The sequence below is a fragment of the Globicephala melas genome, unplaced genomic scaffold (assembly GCF_963455315.2).
Source record: "Globicephala melas unplaced genomic scaffold, mGloMel1.2 SCAFFOLD_470, whole genome shotgun sequence".
NCBI classification, from domain to species: Eukaryota; Metazoa; Chordata; class Mammalia; order Artiodactyla; family Delphinidae; genus Globicephala; species Globicephala melas.
The window spans coordinates 12,365-30,438 of record NW_027207638.1 but is presented as its reverse complement, the minus strand read 5'-3'; the positions used below and the strand labels follow the sequence as shown (position 1 = coordinate 30,438).

General features: G+C 38.1%; 1 protein-coding gene across 1 annotated transcript in view; it reads left to right on the top strand.

Moving 5' to 3' along the window:
* The window catches only part of LOC115850802 (AP-2 complex subunit beta-like), a gene marked incomplete at its 3' end in the record, with an annotated part of 71,195 nt that overhangs the window by 41,477 nt on the left and 11,644 nt on the right, over positions 1-18,074 (top strand). Inside the window, 4 exon segments of the mRNA XM_060293308.1 lie at positions 631-796; positions 2,342-2,440; positions 10,337-10,596; positions 16,993-17,185. Of these exon segments, the coding sequence (XP_060149291.1) occupies positions 631-796; positions 2,342-2,440; positions 10,337-10,596; positions 16,993-17,185 (718 nt within the window).

The following is an 18,074-nucleotide window of genomic DNA, read 5'->3' as shown; positions in this document are numbered from 1 at the left end:
AAAAAAAAAAAAAACACATTAGCCAAGGAGGTGGATTTAACATGGTAAAGAATGAGAGCTATAGACCTGTAAAAATAAATACTTGAATTGCTTATTTCTTTAGAAAAACAGGTCATTAGTGTGGGTGCCTTGGGAGGAAAGAACATAAAGATCTCTATAGAAAGCAGAGATAGGTGGATAAGAGACAAAATTACTGTTTCTGGATGCTATTGTTGTCTTACTCCATTTTCCTAATAGTAAAGTGGAATTTCTGTTCCTCTACGATGAAGGTAAAATGAAGTAATAGGAAATTTCTCTGATCTAGTTATGAGAAAGACTGTGAGAAATGTAAGGTAGTGGTATTATCTTAAACCATAGGTTAGTTTTTCCTTGTGAAAAGAATATCTGATAAGCTTTTATAAAGATTTATGGTCTAGTTATTAAGGAATAACTAGAAGGAAAATTGAAGGAAAATTGAAGACGTTTATAATTTTCTGGCTTTAAAGCCTGTACATTCTCTTGGCTAAAAGTCTTTGTAGTTTGGTGGTGGTTTAGGGTACCTTGTCCATGGTTTTTTGCTTTGTAGGCTTCATTGTTAAATACACTTCTCAGTTTTGCCTTCAGTAACCATAGTCCATTTTGTTATATCAGATATGAAAGTATCACTGCCACTTTGTGTGAGAACTTAGACTCACTGGATGAGCCAGACACTCCAGCAGCTATGAGTTGGATTGTGGGAGAATATGCTGAAAGAATTGACAATGCAGATGAGTTACTAGAGAGGTTCCTGGAAGGTTTTCATGATGAAAGCACCCAGGTAAGTTCCCATCTGTATCTTAATGTATTAGATGTTTTGGGGACGACTTCAGGAAAGGTAAAGGTTAGGCAGTTTCATGTGTGCGAATTTATATACACATATAGTATGTTCATTTTTCTCCCCCAAAGGGGTGACCTTTTTCAGTTGTGCTAACTTCTGTTGGAACAAGCCTGCCTAATTTAGACAGTGGTTCTCAAACTTTAATGAGCCTTAGAAGCACCTAAGCACTGGTGTTTAACCTGTGTTAAAGGACAGGTTGCTGGGCCCCACCCCTAGAGTTTCTGAGTCAGTAGGTCTGAGATGGGCCTAAGCATGTTCATTTCTTACAAGGTTGAGGGTGGTGATGCTATTGTTGCTGCTGGCCCAGAACCACACTTTGACAACTACTGACTTAGAGCAGTAGTTATTACTTTTTAATTTTCTGTCACCTAAAGATGATTACCCATTGCTGTTAGTAATGGTTGTGGCTCAGTTGCAGCTGGGGTTTCTGTCTGGGGTGAAGGCTGGCATGTGCAGTTTGAAAAGATTCTTTGTGGATGGTTAGACTCCTTCCCATCTTCTGTCTGTCTTCTACCAAAACTGAGAGACCTTCGAGTCAAAGGCCCAGAGAAGCAGATAAATTATTCTTTTTCCCTGGCATTTGTACTCACTGCAAATTGAAGTTCATGTGTGTAATCTATCATAGTAATTTTAATAGGCCCTACAAGGAACATATACCAGCCAGTAGTGTCATGGTTCGGCAGGCAACTTTTTTTTTTTAATTATTTTTAAAATTTTATTCTTTTTTTTGTTTTGTTTTTAATAGATTTGTTTCATTTATTTATTTATTTATTTTTGGCTGCATTGGGTCTTCCATTGCTGTGCGCAGGCTTTCTCTAGTTGCCGCGAGCGGGGCCACTCTTCATTGCAGTGCGAGGGCTTCTCATTGTGGTGGCTTCTCTTGTTGCGGAGCACAGACTCTAGGCGCGCAGGCTTCTGTTGTTGTGGTGCATGGGCTTAGTTGCTCTGCGGCACGTGGGATCTTCCTGGACCAGGGCTCAAACCCATGTCCCCTGCATTGGCAGGTGGATTCTTAACCACTGCGCCACCAGGGAAGCCCTAGCATGCCACTCTTAATTGGTTGTGATCTGGCATAATTCTGCTGTCTTGGCTCTTGCCTCAGTATGATAAATGATTCCCTAATTCCCTGGAAGTTGTAGCTTTTGGTGGAAGTAAATAATAAAGGATTTGGTCAGGAACCAGCTTTATTGCCATCAGTATGTTAGCATGTAGTTTAAGAAATACAGGTGATTATCTGGGCCAGAAACAAACCGGCAGTTTTTGATGCCAAAATATGCAATTTGGAGATAGGAGGCTAGTGAGTTTTCAGTTGATGAAAACCTTTGACTGCTATTATGGATATTGGCTGAGTTTTAACCTTTGTTTCTTAATCAAAATCAGAAAGACCTCATAGTAAGTCATATTTGGGAAAATATCACTTTGGAATTCATGGTGTGGAATAATGCAAATGCCTTTCACTTTACCTATTAAATTACATTTGCTTAGGTACAGCTCACTCTGCTTACTGCCATAGTGAAGCTGTTTCTCAAGAAACCATCAGAAACGCAGGAGCTGGTACAGCAGGTCTTGAGTTTGGCAACACAGGTAAGAAGTCTGAAAAAAGCATGAAGTTGATTTGTTTTAAATTCTAGGAAATTGTGAAACTTCTTTCAAGAAGGTTCATTTGCAGAGATTTTAAACGGAAGGAGTGCTGCAGTCTTTAGATTCTGTTAAAAAAATAAAAACAGTGCCTCTTTTACATATTCTGCTGAATTAGAACTGGTTGTATGGCTTCTAAATGAATTGACTGACTCCAGTTTTAATGATAATTCATGAAAATTGAACTTAGACTCTTTAGTGTTAATGAAGGACATGACTTTGTGAAAATGACATTGAGTCTCACAGTATCTCCTTCTGGGGGACTTAATTTCAGCTTTCAAATGAAAGTACCCTGTAGAGATGGTAAATGCTTTGACAAATATCTCGTGTGCTGTTCTACCTTCTAGATAAGTTGCCTTTCTCTTTAAGTAATTTTAAAGTGCTAATGCTGCTTCCTTAATTATTTAGTATTTTTAGTCCTTTTAGGGAGGGTTCTGATTTCAGGAATGTGGCAACCAGCTGGATACACAGAAATCAAAGTAATTACTTTTTCTGACGTAACTAGTATAATGATCAGTCCATCATGATCCAGTAATGTTCTTAATTGAATTTGAGAACAGGCTGGCTTTAGCAGGTTGTCAAGAGTTATGATGTATGTTTATACATGGAATCTGATTCAGATATTCAGTTTATCATTTTCCTCTTTCGTCTCTTTATAGTTGTATATTAACAGCATTTGATCTCTTTTATAGTTCTTTAACCTAGTTCTGAGCTGTCATCTTTCCTTTTTTTTTTTTTTTTGCTCTGGGGAGCTTTATTTCATATCAATAATGAACACAATTGGAGGACTAAATATGGTAAATCCTGTAATTAATTAGTACGGTTGGGGTGTGCACTTAGTACACTTCTTGAAACCCAGTTCCAAACTGAGACCATAAATGTGAACCTTGCATAGTTGCCAATACATCATCTGTTAAGTGGTCAAAGCGCATCATTTGGTACATGATAAATGCAAAGTTCTTCTTTCCTCTGACAGTATTTAATTTTAGAAATGCCAGGAATCCATTTTAAGGAAAAGAAGTTCGACGGGCAGATAAGGCATTTGAATATTTAATGGAATACTATAAAGCAGCCAACATTATTAAATAAGTTGTTTATAGGATATGCTATACAACTCTGAAAAAAATACAGCCAAGAAAACTGCTAGAGTCAAAGGCTACTTTCTGACACTTGATTCCAGTACAGATGTTTTACAATCAATGAACTCAAATGTGAAGAAGACCTGAACTAAAAATGAAGATAATTGTCGTGTCTGATTACTGATGCACGTAAACATTACTGAGAATTATCACTTGATTATCTTTTAAGGAGCAGTTGACCAACAGTAGTTGAGTTAAAGGATGTCAGAAAATTCACTTCACAGAAAATATAGGTGTCCCACTCCACCCCTTGTACCTCTCAGTTTTCTCCATTTCTCCAACAAATTATGAATGAACTTTTTAATGTGCTATTTCCCCAAGTCTCTAAACCTTCACTTGACCCCATTATGGTTAGTGTGAAGAAGCATCTATATGAGTATGTGGAGTCAAGGGCAGGCCATGGCTCACCATCTGTCCATGAAAAGTGGACTGGGAGGTTGTCCATCACTGATGAGGCATGTCTTGGCACTAAGAGCAGAAATTGGTCATCTTCTGAATCAAAGTAGTTTAGGTTAGACGTTAATTTTCACGTTAGTGTTTAATAGGTCATCTACAGGGGGCCATTTTGAATAGAAATTGCCCCTTCTTAATAATGTAGTGCTTATTACAGACTCTGTAGGGTGATTGCCATTAAATTAGCCATGTATTTGACTTCATCTTAGGGCCTTGAAGTTCATTTCTGTCTTTTGCTACAGGCCCTGGAGCCTCTCTCCTTTGTATGAAAGAAAGAGCTCTGTATAAATTAACCAGGTTCAAAGAAGTCTTGTGTTTATTCTAGACGGTAATATAGTAAACTTGACTTTAATGAGGCCTATGTACTAACACTTCAGAAAACTCCCTAAACACAGATAAATACATATTTATACAGTCTCTTAGCTTTCTCAGAAATCTCATTTTCTTCAAGAATCATGGGATTTCTGTTTATTAAAGTATCTCAAGTTTTAACTCTCCCCTGATGGCCACATTTCAAAGCATCAGCAATATCTGGCTCTCCATGAAAGTTACCACAAGAAGTAGAAAATAAGGAAAGAGAAAATGTAGGCCACTTGACATTCATCCACATTGGAAAACAGATACACCTTTCCTGTTATTAATTTTACATCTTTTAAAATTTGTTAGAGCTCTTTGAAGTGTTTTTTCTAAAACTTCCTTTTGCCTGAAGCAAAGCAATTTCCATAACCATCAAGGCAATGGTTATTTAATATTATCTATATTGAGCATTCTAGATTTCCTAGTCTAGACCCTTTATTACCCATTTGTATCTCTGTTAAGATGGAGTTAGAACAATTTTCTAAAAAGAATTTTGGCTTTGCTCCTTCTCTACTCACTTCTTAAATTTAATTATTTATTTATTTACTTTTGGCTGCACATGGGCTTTTTCTAGTTGCAGCGAGTAGGGGCTACTCTTCGTTGTGGTGCGCAGGCTTCTCATTGCAGTGGCTTCTCTTGTTGCGGAGCCCGGGCTTCAGTAGTTGTGGCACACGGGCTTAGTTGCTCCGTGGCATGTGGGATTTTCCCAGACCAGGGCTCAAACCTGTGTCCCCTGCATTGGCAGGCAGATTCTTAACCACTGTGCCACCAGGGAAATCCTGTCTACTCACTTCTGAATAGATAAGGCTACCCTCATAATCAAGTGAGTGTCTTTGGTAGATTCTATTGTATTCACAAGTTCTGAACCCTACCTTCACCTCCATTGTCTCCTAAGGCCTCTGTATCTGTATTTAACAGGCAGCATAGGAGAGCTGTGTTTTAGGTTCTTGTCAGAGTTCAAACTCACTCTTAATTACAGTATTTGCCTGAGATAAAGTGTTTAGGGAGGATTCCCTATGTTCTTATATATGTTGAAATTTACCACTGAATCAAGCCAGATTAGTAGAGAGCTGGGGGATCTAGACTGCACTGTATTTGACCCTTATTAGAATTGTTTTTACTGAATTACACTAATATCATCATCCTGTAGTAAGGGTTGTCATGAGAAACTATCCTCTTTAGATCTGTTATCAAAGTATTTATTCCATTATATATTTTTTTCTCTATGAAACCCCATAAAAAAATTCCTAACCAGTTTTGGATTCTCTTATGCATTAGTGTGTAATTAACTGCCCCACTGAATGGCTTATCTGACTAGACTTGTTTTTCATATCATATGTTTGAAACCTTAGAATCAAATTTAAGGATCTCCCGTAGAAAATGTGTGGGTCATCGTGGCTTGCATTTTTCTGCCTTTGCTTCTAATTTATGTTCTCTAGCTTTAGATGTATTTTTATAAGCTTTGCTAAATCCTTTTCTAGAACAGGGCAGGGTATAAATAAACCATCAGACCTTCCTAATTCTAGATTTTCTGTACAAGGACTAGTAGAGAATCTTAGTAACAACAGTCATCTGTATAGTGCTTACTATGTGCCAGGCTTTCAGTAAGGGTTAATACTGTTACTCTTCCCATTTTATAGGTGAGGAAACTGAGACATAGAGAGGCCGGCCCAGTTAGTATGGGGTGGAACTAGGACTCAAACCCAAGTAGCCTGGCTCCAGAGTCAATTTGCCCTTTTCTACTCTGTTCATGCTGCTTCTCAAGTCTGAAAGTTAAGAATGACTTTTGAGAATACGCATTTCCTGTCTCCCTGCCTGAAGCATTGTTGTGCATAAGCCAGTATAAATAAGTGAACTTAGAGGTTTTAAGATTATTGTGGATGATTATTTCATATTTGGCTATAAATAATTAATAAACAGTTTCTCTAGACTTGCCTTTTCTGTCCAGTTAATGAAATCTGAGGCATTAGCATAATAGAATAAGCACATTTATATAAGTCTTTTCCACTGGAATTTTCCTCTGGAATTTTTTTCTCAAGTTTGTGAAATAAGAACCTAATTTAATATTTATGTTACCAGCCATAAATTTTTAAGTTGAGGGCAGCATGATCTGCTGAGTTACGTTAATTTGAATTGGGTGGTGGGGTTCTATTTCTGCTACATCCACTGGTTCAGGATGTGACTGGGCAAATTTCTCTGTCATACTACTGTTCTGTCTTTATAGTAGACTTAATCCTATTGTTTATCTATGCTGAGAATTCAGTGAAGTATATGTGAAATCTTTGTGCTTCTAATTTTAAATAAAATGGTGGTATGATTAGAAATATTATGGGACTTCCCTGGTGGTGCAGTGGTTGAGAGTCCGCCTGCCAATGCAGGGCACACGGGTTCGAGCCCTGGTCCGGGAGGATCCCACATGCCACGGAGCAACTAAGCCCGTGCGCCACAACTGCTGAGCCTGTGCTCTGGAGCCCGTGAGCCACAACTGCTGAGCCCACGTGCCACAACTACTGAAGCCCATGCGCCTAGAGCCCAAGCTCTGCAACAGGAGAAGCCACCGCAATGAGAAGCCCACGCACCGCAACGAAGAGTAGCCCCCCGCTCGCGGCAACTAGAGAAAGCCCACGCACAGCAATGAAGACCCAACAACGAAGACTCAATGCACCAAAAAATATTAAATTTATAAAAACAACAACAATAAAGAAAAAAGAAAAAAGAATAAAAGGGGAGCAGAGAACAGATAAGACAAATAAAAAAGAAATGACAACAGTTCCAAACCTAACCATATCAATAAGTACATTAAATGTGTCTAAACACCCCAGTTAAATGACAGAGATCAACAGGTTAGGGGGAAAAAATATATATATAAATATAATATATATAAATATATTTATATATATTTATATTAATATTAATATATATATAAATATATATTTATATATTAATATATAAATAATATTAATATATTTATATATATAAATATATATATATAAAATTAGGGGAAAAGAAAACCAACCCTTGAATCCATGGGTTTATTTCAAAGATTTGTCTTTTCGCTTTGATAGTTTTAGAGGAATTAGTAAAGAATACTCATAGAAGTGTCCAAACTTTAGTAATTACTATTTTTAGTACATGGAAAAGAAGTCTTCACCTTAGTTTTTCCATTTGTGAACTAGAGACCATCATCATCAAAATCACCTGTGCTGCTTGTTAAAAATAAAAGTTCCTGGGCCCCACTTCTGACATAATGAATCAGAAAGTCTGGAATCTGCACTTTCAGTGGCTTTCCTGGTGTGTTAAAATGTTGATGCACATTATAGTTTAAGAATTACTGTTTCAGAGCTTGCCTGGTAAGAATTGTTTTGGAAGCTCTCAAATTTTGGGAAATACACTATTTTCTCGAGATCCTTATAGGGGCCTATCAGACTAGCAGTACAGTAGATCCGAAACCAAATTTTCTGAGTCACCAAACACATAATGGCACCTTAAAATCATAAAAAGTTTCTATTTTCTTGTCATTAGCCTTGATTGGGCCTGATTTATCTTGGTCTCCATGTGAATTAGTGAGGCAGTGAAGGCCAGCTGATAGTAGTCCTAACAGATCACCCCTCAGGATAACTGAGTTTGGACAGTGGAGATCCTTGCCCACTCTTCACTTCTAGTCCTGGAAAATTTGCACTCATTTTCTCATTTCTCATAGGACTAAATTTTTCTGTTAAGATTTACAGTACGTATACCCTTTGATCCAGTGATTCTGTCTCCAGAAGTTTGTCCTGTTGCAGTGTTTTGAATTTGTGGGGGGACTCAAGCTATTTTCACAGAAGTATATATTTTGTGAATCCCGCCAGGAATTTTTTTTTTTTTTTGGCCATTTGGTTAAATATGTACCAGCTATATGAGAGAAATAGTTTGAAGTAAAAAAAAAAAAATTTTGATAAGTATATTATTAAGCTGTATTATGTAGTTTATTTTAATATGTTTAACAACTTTACTACTATATAAAGGCAAATTAAGTTTTCCCAGTTAAGTGATGTGTAGTGTTCATTGTGTAATAAAAAGCATAGTCTACAAATTTTAAATGACATGCTTTGGGGACTGAATATACAGATTAAAATTTAACTTTTAATTTAAATATCAATAAAAGCTGGACAGGGGATTGCTTTCCTGATGCAATACTTGGAGAAAGTTGTATTCTGCTCTTTTAAAAAATCAACTTGTTTATGTTTCATAATATTCACGCTTTGTTTCCAAATGAAAATCTAAGTGAGGAGGTTTCAGGCTGCTATTTATAAACACTTCCTCAGGAGCAAATTAGCCCCCCTCCCAACAAGCAACAAAACAAACTCATTTAAATTGGATAGTATCACTGTTTCCTTTTTTTAACCCTGGCATTTCAAATGCTACAAACATTTTGATATGAATAATACATGTATATATGTGCATTTTTATTAGAATAATGCAACCTATGAATGTGATAAAGATTATCTTGAGGTAAAATTTACCATTTTTATACTGTATTAACTTGTATCTCAGTGTTCTTTATGCTTTTTTGTTTTTTACCAGCACTGCATTTTGAGTGCAAATTAAATAATACATGATTAAGAAAATCTATATAAAACCATCAGGGTCACTTCCGGTATTGAGCTGAATGATACGTGCCTTAAATGGCTAAATTATAAACCAGTTCATCTGCTTATGTAGAAACTCATGGGAAAAACCCTGGCCTAGTTTAAAGAAAATATTTTTGTATGTGTTTTAAATACAGAAATTGAAATGGGACTGATTGTTGCCTTTAATAACATGATACCACTGGAACAATTCATGCGTAAATGAATGCCACTATATAGACATTCTGAGAGGTGGATACCAGGATATTTATTGCCACTTTATAATGATTGCAAAAATAAATAGTAGGAAGGAGGGAGAAAGAGGCAACAGCCTAAATGTTCATCAATAGGACACTAGTAAATAATGATGCAGTGCTGCATATACAGTGGAAAATGACAGCTGTATGTTCCAATATGGAAAGCAGCTTGAGGAGCAGTATATATACTATGAAACTGGTTTTGTATAAAATAAATATATATGTGTGGGAGCTCTCTGGTAAGATATATAGTGCACTGTCAATATGGCTATTTTGGGGATGGGGAGTTAAGGTGGGGTAGGGTTGGATGATGGGGGAGACTTATTTTTATATTATACATTTCTAAATTGTGATGTGTCATTGATAATAAATTTTTCTTAGCCATGACCATGTATAAAATTATTTTTAAACAGCCACAAAAAAAAAACGAGACCACTAAATTCAAGTGTCACCCCTTTTAGAAGCACTTCATTATGTTTTCTCTTGAACAGTTTTTTTTATTATTTAGGTAATGGTACCTCTCATACTATATCGTAATAATTAATATTCTTTGAGCTCATTGAAGTCAGGCACTGTGTTGTTGTCTCTTTATTTCCAGGGCCTAGCCAATGTCTCCATAGGAGATAGTTAATAAATATTTGAATGAAGAAAGAGGTATGGGTGAAATATATGTAAGCTGTGTTTCATGAATAATCCTGCTAATATTAAAGCAGTTAAAAACATTATTTTTACGTCCTGAGGCCATCGTAAGCAGTTGATTTTTACTGGCTTAAACTTTTATTTTCCTTTTCCCAACTTCATGTTGAATTTGAGTCTTAGAACTAACCCACTTCAATTTATATTTAAATTCTTGGAAACGTTAGAGATTACAGAATTATGGCTCTATTAACAACATATTGAGTCTAAATATCTTAACGGCCAACTCTGCGTAAATCACTTCAGCATTGCCTTGATAATAAATCCAGCAGTTTGGCTTTCTGTATGGAGAAAGGTTACATTTAAACCTTCTTGCCATTACCTTTTCATTAGGATTCTGATAATCCTGACCTTCGAGACCAGGGCTCTATTTATTGGCGCCTTCTCTCAACTGATCCTGTCACAGCCAAAGAAGTAGTCTTGTCTGAGAAGCCACTGATCTCTGAGGAGACAGCTCTTATTGAGCCAACTCTGTTGGATGAGCTCATCTGCCACATTGGTTCTTTGGCCTCAGTGTACCATAAGCCGCCCAATGCTTTTGTGGAAAGAAGTCATGGAATCCATCGCAAACACTTGCCAGTACATCATGGGAGGTAAGCAGGTAAATTAGGTTTGAGTGAGAAGTGATTCTCTGTTTAGACGAAGTTGGTCTTCCTCAAGCTTTTATAGCCTAGAAAAATTTGTTATGCATTTGGCAAACCTACTCTGCTGCCCTGGAGGCTTCATCTGAATAGTAGTGACCACACACAAACAATGGGTTAAAAGGCCCCTCTGTGTTCTAACCTCAGGGTAGGTAAGGTTGTGCCTTTAGAAAATTGTGGTGAAGATTTTCTAAATGGATAAAGTTTGAAAGTTGCTTAAGTCTCCAGAAAGATGAGGCTAGAAATTTTCCCAGAGTTGAAAACTTGGTAAAAAGCCTGTACAGGTGTACCACAGAGATAGTGCACTTCAGTTCCAGACCACTGCGATGAAGTGTCATGAATTATTTTGTTGTTGTGTTTTCAGTGCATATAAAAGTTATGTCTATACTAATACTGTAGTCTATTAAATGTGCAATAGTATTATGTCTAAAAAAAGTCTACATATCTTAATTTAAAAATACTGTATTGCTGGGGCTTCCCTGGTGGTGCAGTGGTTGAGAGTCCGCCTGCTGATGCAGGGGACGCGGGTTCGTGCCCCGGTCCGGGAGGATCCCACATGCCGTGGAGCGGCTGGGCCCGTGAGCCATGGCCGCTGAGCCTGCGTGTCTGGAGCCTGTGCTCTGCAATGGGAGAGGCCACAGCAGTGAGAGGCCCGTGTACTGCAAAAATAAATAAATAAAAATAAAAACACTGTATTGCTAAAAATGCTTATCATCATCTGACAATGCAGGGTTGCCACAAACTTTGAATTTGTAAAGACTGCAATATCTGCAAAGTGCAATAAAATGAGGTCTGCCCATGTATACATTTAGCTATTTTTATCCTTTACTGTAACTTTGGTTCAAGCTTATGGATGAAGTTAGCAGATACTGCTTCTCTTATGCTGTAAAGCCAGCTGTTAATGAAATAATGTTTGCAAGATTGTTTTATAAGAGCAGCCTAGATTCTGTGTAGACATAGTTGTTCAGTTGCCTGTACCTTTTTTACCAAAATAAATTGCTCCATATCAGTAAGGAAATGCTATTATGAACAGACTGTCAGGTAACATGGAACTCTTGCTTTATAGATAACCTTAAAATTTTAATTTGGGAACGGCAATACTCTAATAAACTCTTATAATGGGTATCTTGGAATCTTTTAAGAATCTCCCTTCATTAATTATAATAAACCTCAAATCTTAAGTAGAATTTGATCTCTGAGTGGTTAGAGTATCTGCACTTGCACCGTTTTTGAGTGTCTCGTATCGTGTAATATATATTGCTGTTTCAGTGGTTCATGAATAGCCAGAGTGTAGGATTTATTGCTTTACAAATTAGTGTAGTCAACGTTTACAATACTGTAGCTCTGTTTTAACAGACTGTGGGCACAGATAAACAAAAAGAAAAGGGCAGTACCCAAGAAAATGATTATTAATCTTTCATTAGCCCTTGCGTTGAATCTTTGGTTTTAGGGCAGTGCTGTGATTTTCACCCAAAGGAAACTTGTGGTTTCATAAGGATCAGGCCTCGTTACAGGGTGTTTGACCTCGTAGGCAAGCATATTTAACATTCGCTAGATATGACCATTTAACTTCTAAGTACATCTCCCAGTCTGTGCTTCAAGTTTTGATAAATAGATACGGACTTTCTGTTGTTTGCCATTTAAATTACCTTTCTTCTGATAACTTTGACCCTCAAATGGGATGGGGAAAGTAAAACAAATCAACAAACAAAAACAACTCTTCCTAGAACACAGAGAGAACCAATATTTAAAAAGAAGCACAGTCTCTTACATAAGGTCTTTATCAGATTAATAGCCTTCAATTTGTTACCTTCACAATTCCTTATGTGGTTCCTTACGCGGGCCTCTCACTGCTGTGGCCTCTCCCGTTGCGGAGCACAGGCCCCGGACGCGCAGGCTTAGCGACCATGGCTCACGGGTCCAGCCGCTCCGTGGCAAGTGGGATCTTCCTGGACCGGGGCACGAACCCGCGTCCCCTGCATCGGCAGGCGGACTCTCAACCACTGCGCCACCAGGGAAGCCCTGTTTTGGGTTTTTAAAAAAGAAACACAAGTGCAGAAAAATCCCCTTTGAAATAAATATGGGTATGTTGCTGCAAATGGCATGTCTGTAAGAGTACTGACATCACCTAGCTTTCTTCTGCGTCCTAAGAGTAATAAGTGATATGCCTCTGACGTGAAATACATTTGCACCATAAAACCTTAGAGGCTTAAAAATGCTTACTTCATGAGGTCTTTTAAAATCACTTGGGAAAGAGAAAAGTGCTTTTTAGTTGAGTATTGCTTACTATACTTGTCAGCTGCTCTGTGGGCCTGAGATGGTAAATAGTTGTCTAACTTGGAAATATCTCACCTTTTAAAAATACTGCCGAAAGAAAAAAATACTGCTTTGATGACAGTTTTATGCAGTTATTTCCCATGCCTTCACAATGGGGAAAGATTTTCATGTTAGTTTTCTTGTGTCTTCAGTTTAGAAAAAATGCATAATAATGATTTATCATGTTCTTAATTTGTAGAAACTATAAGATCATTTACTTCTTTTCATCTAACTCACTTTTGTCTTCTCATAATACTCTTACCTGTCTATTAGAGTGGAGGAAAATATGTGCCTTTTCTGCCTTCTATTTAAAGGTGCTGATAAATCCATGTGTTTTGTCACATTTCCCAAACGGTACATGTTGAGAGATGATAGAATTTCACGGGCAGAGGATACCCTTTATGGAGATTTCATATATTTCTTGCTAGGTGTATATGAAATTGTTTCCCCTTTTGACTTCCTTATTAATTTTTGGTTTTATTTGTACCCACCCTCTCCCCAATCTAGATAGGTCTCCTTTTGGCTTCCTTGACACTTTTTCTTCCTAAGCCCTCTTTTTTTTAGGTTGTTTTTCTCTTTAATCGTTGCAATTTTGTGTTCCTTCTCTTCTCTGGTTGTATCACAAGGCTCATTCTGAACCTTCTCTATGTATTCCCTTAGGCGGTTTATCTTCTAAGCACAGTTACCACTGATATATTCTGTTAAAGACGCCCTGCTCTTAACCACAGCACCCCTGCGTTACTCTGCTCATTTCACCTGAGGCGTGTGTGTGAATTTCTTCCCAAGTTTACTTCTGTAACTCTGCCAGTCCCTTTTCCTTAGCTGTCTGTTGGTCTTCCCTACTTGTTTTTCTCACTTGAAACTTAACAGAATTGAAAGCAGCATATTATTTTCCCCATCATCCCTCCAGATTCCTCTTATATGGAGCAACACTAGTCTTTCGCTTCTTCGTTTTTGTTTTTTCTGAGTTTGATTCTTCATTCTTATTTGTTCAAGTGTTGTCAGAACCTACCTAGGGTTTTCGTTTTTTAAGAAAGTGTTTGTTTATTAATGGAATTTTTATAGTGGTTTTTTAGTTTTTAAAAAATTATATAAATCTTAGGAAACATACAAGATAGAATGGTATAGGAAACACGTGTACTCATCACTCAGTTTCACCAGTCATCAGTATTTTGCCAATCTTGTTTCATTTATCACCCCCACAAATTTTTTTCTTGAGGGAGCTGGAGTATTTTAAATTAAATTCCAGACCTCATATCACTTCACCAATGAGTACTTTACTTGGTATCTCTCAAAGATAAGGACTTAAAAAAAAATCACAATATATTATCAAGCCAAAATTAGGGGTAATTCCTTAACATTCAGTAAAACTGAAATACTTTCAGATTCTTTCAATTGTCATTCTCTATTCTACTTTAAAGTTTATCTAAGATTGGTTTTACTTTTTTTTGGCGGTACATGGGCCTCTCACTGTTGTGGCCTCTCCCGTTGCGGAGCACAGGCTCCGGATGCGCAGGCTCAGCGGCCATGGCTCATGGGCCCAGCCTCTCCACGGCATGTGGGATCTTCCCAGACCGGGGCACGAACCCATGTCCCCTGCATCGGCAGGCGGACTCTCAACCATTGCGCCACCAGGGAAGCCCTGGTTTTACTTTTTGCTTAAATGTTTGGAATAATTCACAGTGAAGCCGTCTGAGCCTGAAATTTTCATTGTTTTTTTTCACTTTTTAAATGAATATGTCATTTATAATAATCTTAGTATTAGTGCACTAATCTTTAGTGTATAGCTCAATAGATTTTTATGTGTGCATGCACTCATATAACCGCCACTGTGATCAGATATAGGCTATTTCCAGCACCCCAGAAGACTCCTCATGCCATTTTGCTGTTATATCCACCCTCCAGAGATAACCACTGTTTTGATTTCTATCACTGTAGATTAGTTTTGCCTCTTCTTGAACATCATGTAAATGGAACCATACAGCATTTGCTCTTCTGTTTCTAGCTTTTTTGCACAGTATAATATCTCAGACCACTCTAATGCCATGTTATCAGTTGTCTATTCCTATTTATTAGTGCATAGTATCCCATTGCCTGCATATGCCACAATTTATTTATATCTGCTGTTGATGTATCTTTGGGTTGTTTCCAGTTTGGGGCTCTTGTGGAGAAAGCTGCTACGAATATTCCTATATATTTCTGTTGGTAGACTTATATACTCATTTCTCTTGTGTATACACTTAGTGGAATTGCTGGTTTATAGAATAGACGTATATTTAGCTATAGGAGATACTGCCAGTTTTCCCAAGTGATTGTACCAGTGCACACTCCTTCCAGAAATGTATAAGAGTTCTAGGTGATCCACATCCTTAGCAGCACTTGGTATTGTCAGTCATTTTAATTTTAGCCATTCTGGTTGATTTGTAGTGGTGTCTTACAGTTTTAATTTGCATTTTCCTGATGAGTAAAGATGCGAGTACCTTTTCATGTTTATAGACTGCTAGTATATCCTCTTTTGTGTCATGCCTGATCTTTTCCTTATTTTTTAATGAGTTATCATCTTTGTAGGAATTCTGTATGTAATGATCAAATGATTTATAGGAATTATATGTAATTTGGATACAGGTCTTTTGTCAGATGGATATTTTGCAAACTTCTCCCAGTCTGTGGAGAATACCTTTTCTCACTCTCTCTTAATGGTGTCATTTGAAGAAGAAATGTTCTTAATTTTAATGAAGTCCAGCTCATCACTTTTTTTCTTTTATGGTTAGAGCTTTTTTTTTTTTTTTTTTTTTTGTGGTATGCGGGCCTCTCACTGTTGTGGCCTCTCCCGTTGCAGAGCACAGGCTCCGGACGCACGGGCTCAGCGGCCATGGCTCACGGGCCCAGCAGCTCCGCGGCATGAGGGATCCTCCCACGAACCCGTGTCCCCTGCATCGGCAGGCGGACTCTCAACCACTGCGCCACCAGGGAAGCCCTGGTTAGAGCTTTTTGTAGAAACTTTTGTCTTCTCCAAGGTCATAGAAATCCTCTTGGTTTTCCCCTTCACATTTATGTCTGATTTATCTCTAATTTTTGTTTATGTTGTGAGGTGTAGGAGTCAAGGCTCATTTTTGTCCCATGCAGCTATTCAGTTGACCCAGCACCATCTATTAAGATCATTTCCCCCTGCCTAGTCCATTTAACATCTCTTGGAACTCACCACTTCGTTCTTATTTTTACAGTGTTGTGGCAGTAACGGTTTAGGTCACTCTTAGCTCATCTTCATGTCCATTCTACCAACTTCAGTCCATTATACACACAGCTGCTTGGGTAATGTTCCTCTAAATGTTCATTTTAGTTCTTTGTTCAACAAATAAAAGTGATTGTGCATTGCCTATCATATAAAAATTAACTCTCCAGACCTGTTTTCAGAGTTGTATTTCCCTCATCTTCACTTCCCCCAAATCTTACCAATTACAGTGTCTGCTCCTGCCAGTATAATTTTTTCACCACCCCTCAAGTCAAATTGTCCATTTCTGTGCCTTTGCACAAGCTATCCTTTCTTTTTCTGAAGGTCTCTCCCTGGTAGTTCCTCATAACTATGCTGTTTTTGAAAATGTAGCCATAAAACCATTCTCAGAATCTTTTGGGATCAGCCCCACCTGGTTCTGTTTTGCTTCTCATCTATATCCTGTCAGTGTGCAGACACACAATACTCATTTCTGCTTTTACACAGTGAGTGTGCTCTTCACTTGTTTTGTGAATGCTGGGTTTTTTTGTTTGTTTGTTTGAGTATAAGTTATTTGAGAACAGGAAATATATTTCCTTTTTTAAAAAAAAAAAAAGATGTATTTCCCCAGAGTTCTCATTACAGTGCTCCCTTATAGAGTAGGTGCTCAATTAAAATTGATTGACTGATGAAGTTATATAGTATAAGAGTTTTTTCCCCCTCCCGTTTTTGTATATCTGACCTTCACCCATTGCCTTGTTACTATGTCCCAGGTGAAACTGACTTTTCTCTTTTCCCCTCTTTCTGTGTGTGACTTGCAGCACTGATGCGGGTGACAGCCCTGTTGGCACCACCACTGCCACCAACCTGGAACAGCCTCAGGTTATCCCCTCTCAAGGTGACCTTCTGGGGGATCTTTTAAACCTTGACCTTGGTCCCCCAGTCAATGTGCCACAGGTATCCTCCATGCAGATGGGAGCAGTGGATCTCTTGGGAGGAGGACTAGATAGTCTGGTAAGCATCTTTCTTCTTTCTTTTGGTTATTTAAATTCTTTTTATTTTTAAATTTCTGGGGTTATTTTTAATTCTGATATGCTGAAGAACTTTAAATTATTCCGCTTTTTAGAACTAGACCTTTCCTTGACGAGCAGAGCAATGTCCTTTGATAAAGGACAGGATTATTTTTTCTAGAGATTTAATTGATACTGTTCATCATTGGTATGGGATATGTCTACAAGTGTACATGATTATTTTGTTGTCCTGCCTCTGAATGGAACTTTTGATGTTTAACCAACCTAGTCACCTTTCCAGAGCTTATTGTTGCTCCTGCTGCTTAACTCTGGATAGCCCCTGTAATTCCCCTTCTGACCTGAACATCATTCAGATGACCTCATAGTGATCATCCTATTTTGAGGCTTTCAGACTTTTGCCTTTTTTGTATTTTGTTGGCTTATGCCTTGTCTAATTCCAAAAGGTTCATTGGAGCCATTTGTGTTTTTTTTTAAAATGTATCTTATAGTTGAGAAGTACTTCCTTTTTTTTTTTTTTTTTTTTCATTGCAGTATGCAGGCCTCTCACTGTTGTGGCCTCTCCCGTTGCGGAGCACAGGCTCCGGATGCGCAGGCTCAGTGGCCATGGCTCACGGGCCCAGCCGCTCTGCGGCATGTGGGACCTTCCCGGACCGGGGCACGAACCCGTGTCCCCTGCATCGGCAGGCGGACTCTCAACCACTGCGCCACCAGGGAAGCCCGAGTAGTACTTCTTGATTGGTTCTTTTTTCCCCTTTTCCATCCACACCCCCCCACTCCACCCTGTCATACTTCCAATTTAATTAGCTTCCAGGATTCTAATACTAAAAGGCTCCAATGTCCAGAGTATCTGTGAATATGTGCCACCAGTGGAA